This window comes from Echiichthys vipera (genome assembly GCF_963691815.1).
Source record: "Echiichthys vipera genome assembly, chromosome: 7".
Lineage (NCBI taxonomy): Eukaryota > Metazoa > Chordata > Actinopteri > Perciformes > Trachinidae > Echiichthys > Echiichthys vipera.
Genome location: NC_139832.1, coordinates 8357552 through 8369695, shown reverse-complemented (window position 1 = coordinate 8369695; position 12144 = coordinate 8357552). Strand labels below are relative to the sequence as shown.

The window sequence follows — 12144 nt, the reverse complement described above, 5'->3', positions numbered from 1 at the left end:
AGTGGCTCTTCTGGAGCTCCTGTTCATACAGTAGTACTGAGTTTGCCCAGTTGCTTAAAAATTGCCTTTAAAAACTACGGTTGAAGAACATGAGATGTGGTCAAAAGGTAGAAAAAATGCTACTAAATAGAACTTGCGGTAAAACAATTTTGTGAAAATGAAATTTTGATATAAATCAAGTGTGTTCTTAAAAAGGGAAAACCACTCAAGCATCTTTTACTACAGAACGAGAAATTTATTGTACACTAAGGCAGCAGGTGCCTTAAAAGGCCAACATTGCGTTTACAAAATGATCCTAGTGCTAGAGCAGTCATTTACAAGACGTCAGGAGACGGTGAAGTGCGCGTTGACAGTAGAGACATTTCAAATGGCTTCTAGTGCTGTTCGATGGCTCATATCTGTGAGGACTCCAGCCACAGTGAGGAGCTCTTGACTCGCGGCTGCTGAGAGTCCAGCTTCAGCAGCGCAGTCACAGCACCCTCTATCTTTGACATCCACGCTCTCTGCAGAAAGTCACACATGAAGGTGTTCAGAAAGAGAAATGTCATCACATTTATTATCCGGCTCTTTGGAAAGCTTGCTCATATGGTATGGTTTTACTTTCTTGTATAACTCCTCATTTGTAAAGTGGGTTGATATGAGCCCCGGACCTATACATGTAAGATTAACCCCCATCAGTTAAACATCACTTAAACTATTTTCCTCCATTTACAGAATGGACAAAATTACTTTTAAGATTAAATTAACATATAATATGCATAAATCTGTAAATTAATACGAGCCCCTGCATGGTAATTTATAAAAACACTAACTTACAGATGAAATGCATGCCCGTGTTAAGACAAAGAAATGTTTTATAAAGAAAACGGATGTCGCTTATTTCTTATTCTAATCATTTGTGTCTGTAAGTAACTGTAAACATATGAGGTAAATGTAAATTACTGTGTTAGTGTTGAGTGCGTTTCCCTGAAAATCCTCTGAACTTGCATTGAAAAAGTGCCTTGAATAAAACAAACATTTTAAAAAGATCATTTTGTGAATGTTACCGGTGAAATCTTGTGTTGATTCTTCACAGAAAGCACAAATGTTTGGAGATGACTAACAAATCAACATGTGATGGTGCACATCTGTATGGTATGCGCGCCCTTTCCTTTGTGAACAGATAATCAGTGTTATGAGTCTGCACGCCTTTTGAAACTCGAGGCAAATTCACAGTCGAAGGGATGTACCTTGGCAGTCTCTGACGCAGCTTGCAGGATGAACGCACCGATACACTGCTGGTAGCGGTTCTGGTGCATGATTATGAAAGAATGAGGCAGCCCCGATGCTACAAAAGAAAACACAAAAACCTTTTAATCAAGACCCGGCCTGACGTTCTGATTCTGCTGTGTGCTCTCCACATATCGTCAGTGCTTGGAACACAATGAAATCGACAAGAATAAATACTATTATTACTTGAGGCATTGAGCTGATCAATGTTCTTGAGCTGGAGTCGGTCCAGAGAGATGGGCTGGTCCAGAACCGTGAAGGTGCATCCTTCCTTCAGGAGCTGATCAAACTCCAGGTTCTGCGGCATCCTGAGAGGATTCTGCTCCGGACCGATGGACTTCTACACGGGAAGACAACACACGGTGAGCAGGTAACCAAGCTTCTGTACAGAAAACAGGAGCATGCGGTGACGCACCTTCTTGTTTCTCTTTATCTTTGTGATCAGCAGGAATTCGTCAAACAGGAACAGATAGACATCGATCAGCTTTGTGTTCTCTGGTGATCAACCAAACAAAGATGGTGTGAGATTTTACTCTCGTCGAAGCACAGAGCGTGTAAAATGTGTCGGAGCTGTGCCGGCGCACCTACCTGTGAGCACCATTTTCCCTTCATGCAGCAGACTTCTGTGAGAAATGAGGTTCTCCAGAGTGACAGCCTTTAGGAGATGTTTCAGATTCTGAAAGTCAGGTCAGAAGAAAACATTTTCACCTTTTGAAACGTTAACTGATACTAAAGTAGAAGCTCGCGACACACAGCACTGTTAAACGTGAATAGTTTCCTTGATTTTCACGATATCTGATTTCACATCCAGATAAACGACTGGATGATCTTTTCTGCACACAAGAGCGATTAGAGGATGAAGTGTTGGTGCATATCTGACTTTGATGCTTTGTGAGAGCTTTGTTGACGCAGCAGGCACAACCACACACAAAGCAGTAGAGCTGCTCAATTATTGCAAAATAATAATCCCAGCTGGGGCCCTTCTGTGTGGAGTTTGCATGTTCTCCCCGTGTCTGCGTGGGTTTTCTCCGGGTTCTTCAGTTTCTTCCCACAGTCCAAAGACATGCGTGTTCGGTTCATTGATGACTCTAAATTGCCCCTAGGTGTGAATGGTTGTCTGTCTCTGTTCGTCTTTATGTGCCCTGCGATAGACTGGCGTCAGGGACAAGCGGTTGAAGATGAATGAATGACTGAATAATAAATATAATAATTAGTTATTTTGGTCAATATTGAGATAACTTATTATTTAACACGATTGCTCATTGACTTTGGAAACATCGTGCATTTATTGAACTTTAAATATAATTCAACTGAAAGCTAATTTAAAAAAGAAATGTAAAGAAATCGGATATATGAATAAAATGAATTATAAATTAATAAGATCAACTATGTTGTAACATTGTAAAGTGCACTTTCATAACCTACTGAAAACAACACAAATATTCAATATATAAAAACGATAAATAAATAAATTTGATCAAATACGTAGTATTGCACTGCCACAACCAACTGAAAACGTATATTCAACATTTTGGTAAAATATTCAGCATATTCCAGTCAATAACTCCTTATTTTAAACTTATTTATACAGTCTTTGTCTCTAACACGAGACAAAACGAGAGCATTATTGTGAAACTGAACACAAACTGAACTGCACAATAATCTTTCTATCTTGAATATCTTGCTTTCATAATCACTGGAAGCCAAAATCGTTAATAGGTATATTTGATAAGATTAAATAAGATATATAAATTATTATATTCATTATCTTATTAATACATAAGATTAATCCTCCAGCCCTACAAAGTAATATGTGTAAACAGTCTAGACACACAAAGTAAAGATGCATAAGCAGACAGACCTCGGGGACGAAGGCACGCTTGTCTCTCTCCCATACAGGCAGCCACACCAGAGCATCTCTCAACTGCTTCACCTTCTGGTAGTTATCCAGCCATTTGACTTTTCCCTCTAAGTCACCTGGAGGCAGAGAAGCATCATCATCATCATCATCATCATCAATCAAGAGGGACAAAACAAACAAAAGACCTCTGACTGCAGTGTGCTGCTAGAAATCGCCAGTACTGAAGTTTATATTGTTAAAAAAATGAATATAAATAAAATATAAAAATGACAGATACATTGTTCTTTGGCACTACTTCAGTAGTCAGTTGTGTTTTCCTGTATAGTGATGGTTGCCTGCCAAATATGGGTGTGACCGTGTAGTGAGAGATTCCAGCACACTCAGCTTTTACAGTAAAAGCCCCAACACCCAGAGGACATTGCCCTACAAATCTCACCCGTGTTTATAATACGCCCTGCCACCTGTGCAGCTCCGCCACACCTTTTAAATAGTCAGATAAAAGTGTGATTAAAGACTTGTGAGTCCACGCTGTTTGGATTTGTACGCTTATTTGTTCAGTGCCATTGAGGTGCAGCGCTGCAGCACATTTCCCACAGCCTGTCCATCTAGTTACAGTGTAAACTGCCACAACAGGTCTGCATGCAGAGGCACGCTGTAAAGAACGGTCAGGGCTAACTGGCTGCCGTCCAAAACGTGAAGCCTGTTTGCTCTAAAAGACACAAGCTGGTATGTTTGTTACACACAGATAACCTACTTACATTCTGCTTAACATGCTTCTTGTAGCTTAAGTGTTAAAACCACCCGTCTGATGAAATCCTCGAGTCATGATCAGTTGAATGACATAGCTGACATTCATGACACCTGAAGCTCAGAGGAATGTTCAGCTTGTCACCAGCTGATGAAAAGAGCTTCAAGTCAAATAATGAACCCATCACCCTACAGTGTGCTTACTCAGTCAGTGAGAGTCAGCTGATAAGGCTGTGCTGAAATGCTCAGGTGGTGAAGAACATCACTGCTTTATGACAATAAGAGGAGATTTTTGTAGAGATGCATTTTTCAACAAAAGGTTAGTAGTCACAGGTCCTCACATATAGATGTGTCCACTTGCTCCGCTATGACCTGTAGGCCTCTGGTCTCCTCCTCCGTCTGGCATCTCTTTGCGATGTTCCGCAACAACAGTGGGTATCGAGTCAGCCTCTGCAGCGGCGCCACCAACAGGTCACGCAGTTGCAGTCTCCGGCACTGTTCGTTCCTCTCACACCACTTGGGAGGGGGAAAAAAAAAAAGGGTGAGAAAGAGAGAGGACAGGGTCAGAGGAGGGCTGTCAGTGGGAAAAAGAAGAAGGTCAGAAGGGTGAAAGAGTGGTCATGGTGATGTTAGAACAGAGGAGGTAACGGAGGGGGATGGGCAGTGAAAAGCGTGTGATATCCAAGACCAAAACAAAAGCCCTTACAGATACATAAACATGATGACAGGGAAGGTTACACAAGAGACAAATGGTCACATTCCTCTCTTTGATGACACTGAACTGGTTGTTTGCTGGCTGCAGTGTTGCACTTGGCACTGCTCTGCCTGCCGCATTGTTAAGGTATACGGCGTCCTTGCCACCGCTGTGACTTGCACACGCAATTTAGCTGCCCTCGGCGAGTTCCCTCCTGTACCTTCACGTAAGATCCAAAGTCCTCTCTGGGCTTCAGGCTGTCCAGATAAAGCAGAGCCGTGGAGTAGTTGAGGCAGTACGTCTGCAGGCAGTGACATACGCTCTCCTGGAAAGCCTGCCAAAAGATAGGAGTGTTATACAAACATCAGGGCGCAGACTGCAGGGTCACATCAGTCATTAAGCTGCAGATAAACAGATCATAAAAAGACAAGAAGATACACGCACAAAACTGACCCTCTGTGTGAAATGTATGCTCCAGCTACTGTGACGCTGCTTCTTGTGATGCATGATAGAAAGTGTGATGGGGAAGTATGAGCTGAAATGTTTGTGACATCGTGTTGTGAATGAATCCAGCTGAATGTGTGTTCTGCCCGTGTCCAGCATACGTTCAGACAAGTTTGTCTTCAAGTGTGAATGCTTTCCTTTGTCACCAGCATCTTATCAGTGGAGTTTTACAATTGAACAAACTGAAGACTGCGGCTGGAGGCAGTGAGTTTGTGTTATTGTGTGTCCACATGTGAGTCACACTTGCCTTGCTCAGCAGCTCCAGCAGGGTGGGCCCGCCACCCTCTGTAATCTCCAACGTGTCCTTGATGACGCAGAGGAGATTGTTCAGGAAACCAAAGCTCACCTGCAGGAGGAAAACACTCAGTGTCATGGGTCATCACACAGCCATGCAACGCCATCGCACCTCAGTCACACTCAGTTTGTTACAACAGAAAGAAACATCAACATGCATTTCTAAGTAATACCTCTACTCATATACAATATAAATCTGTCATTCACTATGAATGGTGCAGTCCTCGCCAACTTTGAAAGCTGTTGTACATTGGTTTTTATTTTATTGATTTACACATTTTGCTATTCGATTGTGTAATTTAGGCTGTTTCTAAATCTGTTGTATTATTTTATTCAGAATTTTTCAGTTTTATTTCTGATTGTGTGGCATACTGTATCTTTTGTCATCCATCTTATGTTGTTTTTATCTCACTCTCACAGCAGGATTCTCGTTATATCCTGAGAGCACGTGAGAATTGCAGGATCATATTTGACACAAACAAGTGTCAGGTGTCAGGTTATGCCATTTAGCCTTTTGAAAAGATTGATTTTTAATCTCAACGAGTCTTTCCTTCCTCTCCTGGTTAAATAACGCTTAAATAAATAAATAATTCATCCTATTATTGAAGTAATACAGTAATACTGTAATTGGGATTTGCTGTCTTTTACCTTTTGATGTGGCAAAACAAACAAGTGTTATTATAATGCTATAAAGGCTTTTGTTTGTAGTTATTTACAGAACACATCTAAAACTAACAGGCCGTGTGCTACTTCTTTGCATCATATCTACTTTGTCTCACCAGGCAAAGTTCATTGAGGTTTGCAAACAGCCTCCAGGAGTCGACATCAGTCAGGCAGTTCCTCGCCTGCAGGTTTGTGAGTGTAGCCAAAAACACCTGAAAGAAACAAAACAAGTCAGAGAGAGAAAGGGCTCCGGCTTTCTCTTCTGCTAGCATTATGTTTCTAATCCACCGCTGTAAAGAATAAAGGCACAAAGCAGCAGGTGTTGGGTTTCATTTTGGTTAGGTCTATTTATTTGTGGTCCTGTGGGAGTGTATTTGCATGTGCAATCTGAAGCTTTGTATGGACAGTCACCTCTTTGAGAACCATGAGTTGATCCAGGAAGTAAACACACTCGCTGGTGAAGAGTTCCCAAATGGCCTCTTTTCTCTTGAAGCCCTGAGGGTCAGAGGCGGCGCTCACCTGGGAAGACTGGTCCTGCAGGAACTCCCCCATAGAGTAGTCCTGCACACAGACAGGCAGAAAGACAAATCGGGGGTAAACACTATAAAGAAAGACGTAAACTGGAAATTTAGACTCCCACCTCAGAAAGGATGTTTGTAAGAGAATTATATTCTGTCACTGTAAATTGCATTCACACACATTCATTCTTTGTTTATACGTGTGCAGGGTGAACCTGACTGGTTAGTGCCTAGAAATTCTGGTTCTTGCATAACTTGTGTCATCTAGTGTTGGAGAAGCTTTCCTCTAAGTGTTATTTCTAAGTCAATTGTCAAACACTGCACTGTATTTGGATAGGAAATCTGAATCTCTTAGTTAAAGCTCTGACTTTGCTTGCTTTAGAAGTCAGAACCAACAGGATGATTTACATAACAAACAGCCTGGATGCTTAAAGGCTTTTGCTGCTGACGGTGCTCATTTCTCACCTTATACCTCTGAAGGTCAGGGTTTCTCCAGTCTTGAATCTGCGACGTTGAGAGATATTTCTCAATATCTGACGCCGTGCCCGTCTGTGATTTCCCTTTAGTCTGAAAGGAGAGAGAAAAGACGTGCAGTGATTATTCAGGAAGATTTAGAACATCAGTTACTGGTGTGTGTAAATCTGTGTAGAAAAACTTCATTCAAAATCTGAACAATTGTGGTTTAAGTTCTGCATTTCCAATTATAAAAGCTGTGTGGAGCAAAAGGGATAAGAGCTACCACATTAATCTGCTTTGAGAAATGGGCCAGAGAACAATGTCCAAACCAACTGCCCAGAAAGTACATCGAAGCAAAAACACAAGCAAACTATTGGCACAACAGCATCAACAACTAACAGACAAACGACACGTACCGTGCTACGCCTTGAAAAGGGCCACTTTGACTTCTTAGTATCTGTAAAATGTAAAAGACTGATTATGAACAAAGGATCAGGCCAGAAAGTGTGCTGTGCAACAGATGGGATTAGAATCAGACAAACAAAACAGTGTGTTGAGGTTAATACTGGGGTGGACTTTTATTGCAAATGTGAGAGTGTGAAATACACAAATAGCGTAAGTGTTTATCTGGGACATGTTTGTGGTACACATGTAAGCCGTGGTTGCAATACGCCCTGTCACCTGTGCAGCTCTGCCACACCTTTTTAATAGTTTGGTGGATTTGTGCCACACACAGACATACTGGTAATGTGCATCCTCCGAAGCACAACACGCACTAAGTAACCCTTTCAATCCGAGGCTGAAAACCCTTTTTAAGATTCAAACATGTAGAATTAGCTTCAAATATGGAGGTGATGTACATTGTATTTTTCAGTTGCTGACTAGTGTGAATTATTGCATTTGCAAAATAATGTTGAATTATATACAGAATTCAGGTTTGCCTAGAAAAATGATGTTTCAAGATGCAGTTTATCTAAACTTCTGAAGTTTGTCAAGAATGAAAGCTCATTACAAAACCATACTTTAACTAATAATGAGTGAAAAAAACAACGGTGAGCTGGCAACTGTGTCTTGACCAGAAAATAATCAAAGTGCAAAAACAAACATTTACTCAAAGAAACAGTTATTCTGTTTCTTTTCCTCAAGTCAAACCAAGTTACTAATCCTCCTGACTTCAGAAGGGTCAAGGGTCAACACTTTCACTGTGAATCAATTACAAAGGCAACAATTTAGTGAAGTTTTTACAGCCACTTCCTTTATTAAGGGAGACCAAACCACCAAACGTTTATGCTCACACGTTGCTTGGATTGCCATAACAACATGCGAGGATGGCCTACAGCCATGCATTATAGCTCATTTTGCTCCTAAGAACTGGGGGTTATGCATATGTTGACTAAGAGCAAGATGCACCAATCAGTACATGAGGGTTAAATCAGCCGTTTGGTTTACAAAAGCAAGAAATAATGGCATTAAAATATATATATATAATACAATGTAGAATTTTACCAGAGAAGTTCAAACCATTTAATCTGTCAGCTGCTCCATTGGATACAAAAAGATCTCCTGGTGAAACATCCATTCCCGGCAAGCTGACCACCACGGAGCTGCGTCTCCTTTCCTGAAGCCTGAGGGGAAAGTAAACAGGTGTTACGTCGTCAAAATGGGATTCCACTTCTTTTTGGCTGACAACTAGGCTCGCGTTAAAAGTGACGTTTTCAAAACAGCCTCATTGGACATCTGAGATTCACTGTGACAAGAACCACCATTACTCTACAGTAGATGTTACACAAAACAATGATAAAAAGGACTCAGTGCAGGCCACAGGAAATAACAGAATTCCTTTTGTCATTTTACATGGTGGAAATACCGCTGGAATACCATCTGCATTGCGAAGCAGATTGGCGATTAACATGAGCAGCAGAAATTAAAGGATAAAGTGTTGTGTGTCTGGCTTATGCGTGGATAGCTGCTGATTAATGGATCACCCTATTTGTGTGGAAGGTGGCGAGCTGTCAGTGTGTGCCAGTTATAATCCTCTTGGTCTCCTTTTCATAGTTAGTAACCGAGGCATGGCTGCGGCTGGAAAAACACAGGCCTGCCTTTTAGCCTGAGGCAAAGCTCAAACAGCCACTGTTCTCAAGTGTTTTGACTTATCCTCTGCTATTGTACTTCAGGGATTACGGCTGAAAGAAAAACGGACATTCAAGTGTTGAAACCAAAGACCCTTATAAACGCAATTCAATTATATTACGGAGGTGAAGTTGATATTGAATGTAACGACTAAATAGCTTGAAAGGGCGTGGCCACGTAATTGTTTTCATTTGTTACAAAAATAAAACGGTTCAAAGCGTAGCAAAACTTGATCGGCGACTGTGTGACTCCTGCGATCCAAACTGTGCCAGCGCGAATCAGAGGCTGTAGTCTGCAGAAAATAAGCTGCACAGCAACCAGACAATCTGGTTTTGACAAAGGTGAGGATCACTCTCAGCACAGCTGGTCAGTGACCTGCGTCAACATGCTCCGGTTTCACTTCCAAAAACCTTTTAGGGTCATTCTTGCCTTTAAAAACGGGTTAGAGTTCAGACGTAGATGTAAAGTGATCTGACAACGGGGGGAAAAAGTAACACAAAATCTCAATTTCACACAGTACTATAAGTAGATTGTAAACACATCCTCTTTCCATGTGGGTAGATGAGGTTAAAGTAAAGGTTATCAGGACATGATCGGACTATAAGGAAGTTTGGCTAACAGATGAGGACTAATGACCCTGTTTATAACAATTAGGTAGAGCAGAAGTACAAGCGAGGGGGAACAATGCTGGTACTGGTTTGTCTCCGTCTACTATTGTATGTAAAATCGGCTTTGTTGAACTGAATAATCTGTTTTTTTGACACTTTCTCTTCTTCTCTTATAGCTATGTAACTGCATTTGTGCTTCTGTGCATGCACAGTTGCACAAGAAGCAAACAAGTGCGCATGTATTGCCACATGACTGCAGGGCCAACCTGTACACTTTGAGGATAAGTTGCAACTGCAAAGGCGTACACACTGATACGACTTCCCTCTAGGACATTTTTGTTAAACTGTGAAAGCACCAACTGTTCATCGCGCTCACTGGCAAGGGCTGCATTCTCCCTGGTAAACTGATACAACCCCCCCTCCAGATCAATGTATAGGCAGGCAGTGCTGAATCAGTAAGACAGACAATAGCGAGCAGCAGCACCTGAGCGCTGTAGAGGATGCGTGGCTAATGGGACAGTAAGAAAGGCGCAATTACTCCATTCCACAGCATACTCATAATGACATCTTGTTGCTTTGTGCCCGCCTCAGAAAGCTTCCTCTGTGTCAGCCTCTCTGCCACCGAGAGCACTCGTGAAAATGGGTGTTTTGTTCCCCGCTAAACAAGAGAAATAATTATGCCCCAAAACAAAACTGTCCCAACCGATGGCTCACAGGGCCCGGCCACTGTAAGAGGCACAGTGCCAGGGTGCAATTACAGGGACAATAGCTGCCTAATTATCCAGTGAGGGGAAGAGCCCGGCAGCCCATTAGGAGGGGTGTGGGTGGCAGTAAGAGAAAACAGCCTTAATGAGGGTTTGTCTAGCCCGTACATAACCATGGGACTCTCAAAACTTAACCCACAAAGCTTATGCTCCATTAACAAAGACAGGAATGACAATGAATGAACAATGGGGCTCCATAAACCAAAAGGTCCAATCATCCTCACTCACGAGCGTGCTGCGAGAACAGAGGGCATGGCATCCCGACGCTGAGTGTTTTACGGTATCTCGACACCATTTCACACAAGACATATTGGAGACGGAAGCAGCTGCGGTTTACTATGGAAATTAGAGACGAATAAAAACAAATGCGCGCGCTGTAGTCCAGCTTATCAGTCACAGGAATATTTTTTACTACATTCCTGATATGCAAACATGTTCCGACAAGCTTGAAAGTGAAGTCCTGGTGTTTGTGACGAGTCACACAGACAACATGCAAAACAGTCCAAGGTACACGTACCTATTATGGCAATGATCTTTCTCCTGCAAAAAGAGGGAAACACTGCATCAGTCAATGGAAAACTTTCAATTGTAACAATTCCATACACACGAAAAACATCAGTGTTTGCTGGAAACGTTAATTAATTAAATGCACTGAGCTGATCAACACATCCTTGAGAATTAACAGGCTCCAGTATTGGTCAAAACACGATCAAATCAATAGTAAGTTTCCAAATCTGTCATTTTTATGCTATTTACATGCCACCATTAGCTATGTCTTACTGTGCACTCAGCATTAACGAGAGGGTGCAAAGACCTCCTACTGCCAGTGACACCGCTATATCAGTTTCAAAGACATTCATATTTGAATCAGTGTTTTAAGTGGTCCCTTGCATTCAAAAGCCCCTGATATCTGAGGAGAATGTTGGGACTCTATTGAGAATGTGCTCGCTTGAATACCGCGAGCTGATGAATAGATCTCCCCATTATCTTTTTCCATCGCTCACTGACCCCTCCATTATTGGGTGACTGCTGACTGCGGTGAATAGGGGCCCAAGGAGAGCACTTCCCAGGCTTCTCCAGGCAGTGGGTTCGCTCGGAGCTGTCAGTGCATGTAACTGCTGATTCATTTGCTGTCAAAAGATTGCATTGTGAGTGACCACCGCAGGAGGCAAGGCAGAATGAGGGAGAGAAGGTTTCCGCCAAGAAAGGAATGTTTAACCATTTCATTTATAGGCTTTGGATAAAAATCACCTCGCCAGACTTAAGCACATGACTCGAGGTGGTGTTGGGGAGAGGTTTGCGTAATGATTTGGGACTCAAATGATTATGCAGACATGATTTAATTCAAATCACACAGACAACTGATAAACGCTCACCTGTAGTCCGCTATCATCAAATCCAAACTTTTTAACAAGAGTAGGATGAGCACTGCGACATTCTTGTCTCGGTGAAGTGATACCATTGTCAAAAGTCTTTGATCTATGTGATCTATGTGATCTGGTTCTCTGTCGGCCCGAGGGTGAAATGGGCTGATGGTCGTGACAGATCTCTCCGTCAGAGAGGGGGCTTGCTGCGAGAGGAGATTTTACTCTGTGTAGTGGGGACATGAGGCTTATGGGGGGTGGCGTGCTCTCAG

General features: G+C 42.2%; 1 protein-coding gene across 5 annotated transcripts in view; it reads right to left on the bottom strand.

The window, feature by feature from the left end:
* Nucleotides 1-243: 243 nt before the first annotated feature.
* Nucleotides 244-12144, bottom strand: part of plekhg7 (pleckstrin homology domain containing, family G (with RhoGef domain) member 7) — a 13433-nt gene continuing 1532 nt past the window's right edge. For 2 of the 5 annotated variants that reach the window (XM_083917421.1, XM_083917423.1), the window contains exons 2-16: nucleotides 11862-12144; nucleotides 8513-8631; nucleotides 7423-7463; nucleotides 7016-7117; nucleotides 6444-6593; nucleotides 6149-6244; nucleotides 5323-5421; nucleotides 4792-4905; nucleotides 4219-4393; nucleotides 3131-3246; nucleotides 1858-1945; nucleotides 1685-1764; nucleotides 1456-1609; nucleotides 1230-1327; nucleotides 244-503 (exon numbers count right to left, since the gene is read on the bottom strand). The exon at nucleotides 11862-12144 is cut by the window's right edge and continues 535 nt beyond it. In XM_083917421.1, the coding sequence (XP_083773547.1) occupies nucleotides 393-503; nucleotides 1230-1327; nucleotides 1456-1609; nucleotides 1685-1764; nucleotides 1858-1945; nucleotides 3131-3246; nucleotides 4219-4393; nucleotides 4792-4905; nucleotides 5323-5421; nucleotides 6149-6244; nucleotides 6444-6593; nucleotides 7016-7117; nucleotides 7423-7463; nucleotides 8513-8631; nucleotides 11862-12144 (1826 nt within the window). In that variant the 3' untranslated portion in view covers nucleotides 244-392. Of the gene's footprint in view, nucleotides 504-1229; nucleotides 1328-1455; nucleotides 1610-1684; nucleotides 1765-1857; nucleotides 1946-3130; nucleotides 3247-4218; nucleotides 4394-4791; nucleotides 4906-5322; nucleotides 5422-6148; nucleotides 6245-6443; nucleotides 6594-7015; nucleotides 7118-7422; nucleotides 7464-8512; nucleotides 8632-11025; nucleotides 11049-11861 lie in introns of all 5 variants that reach the window. The other 3 variants (XM_083917422.1, XM_083917425.1, XM_083917424.1) reach the window with 3 other exon arrangements.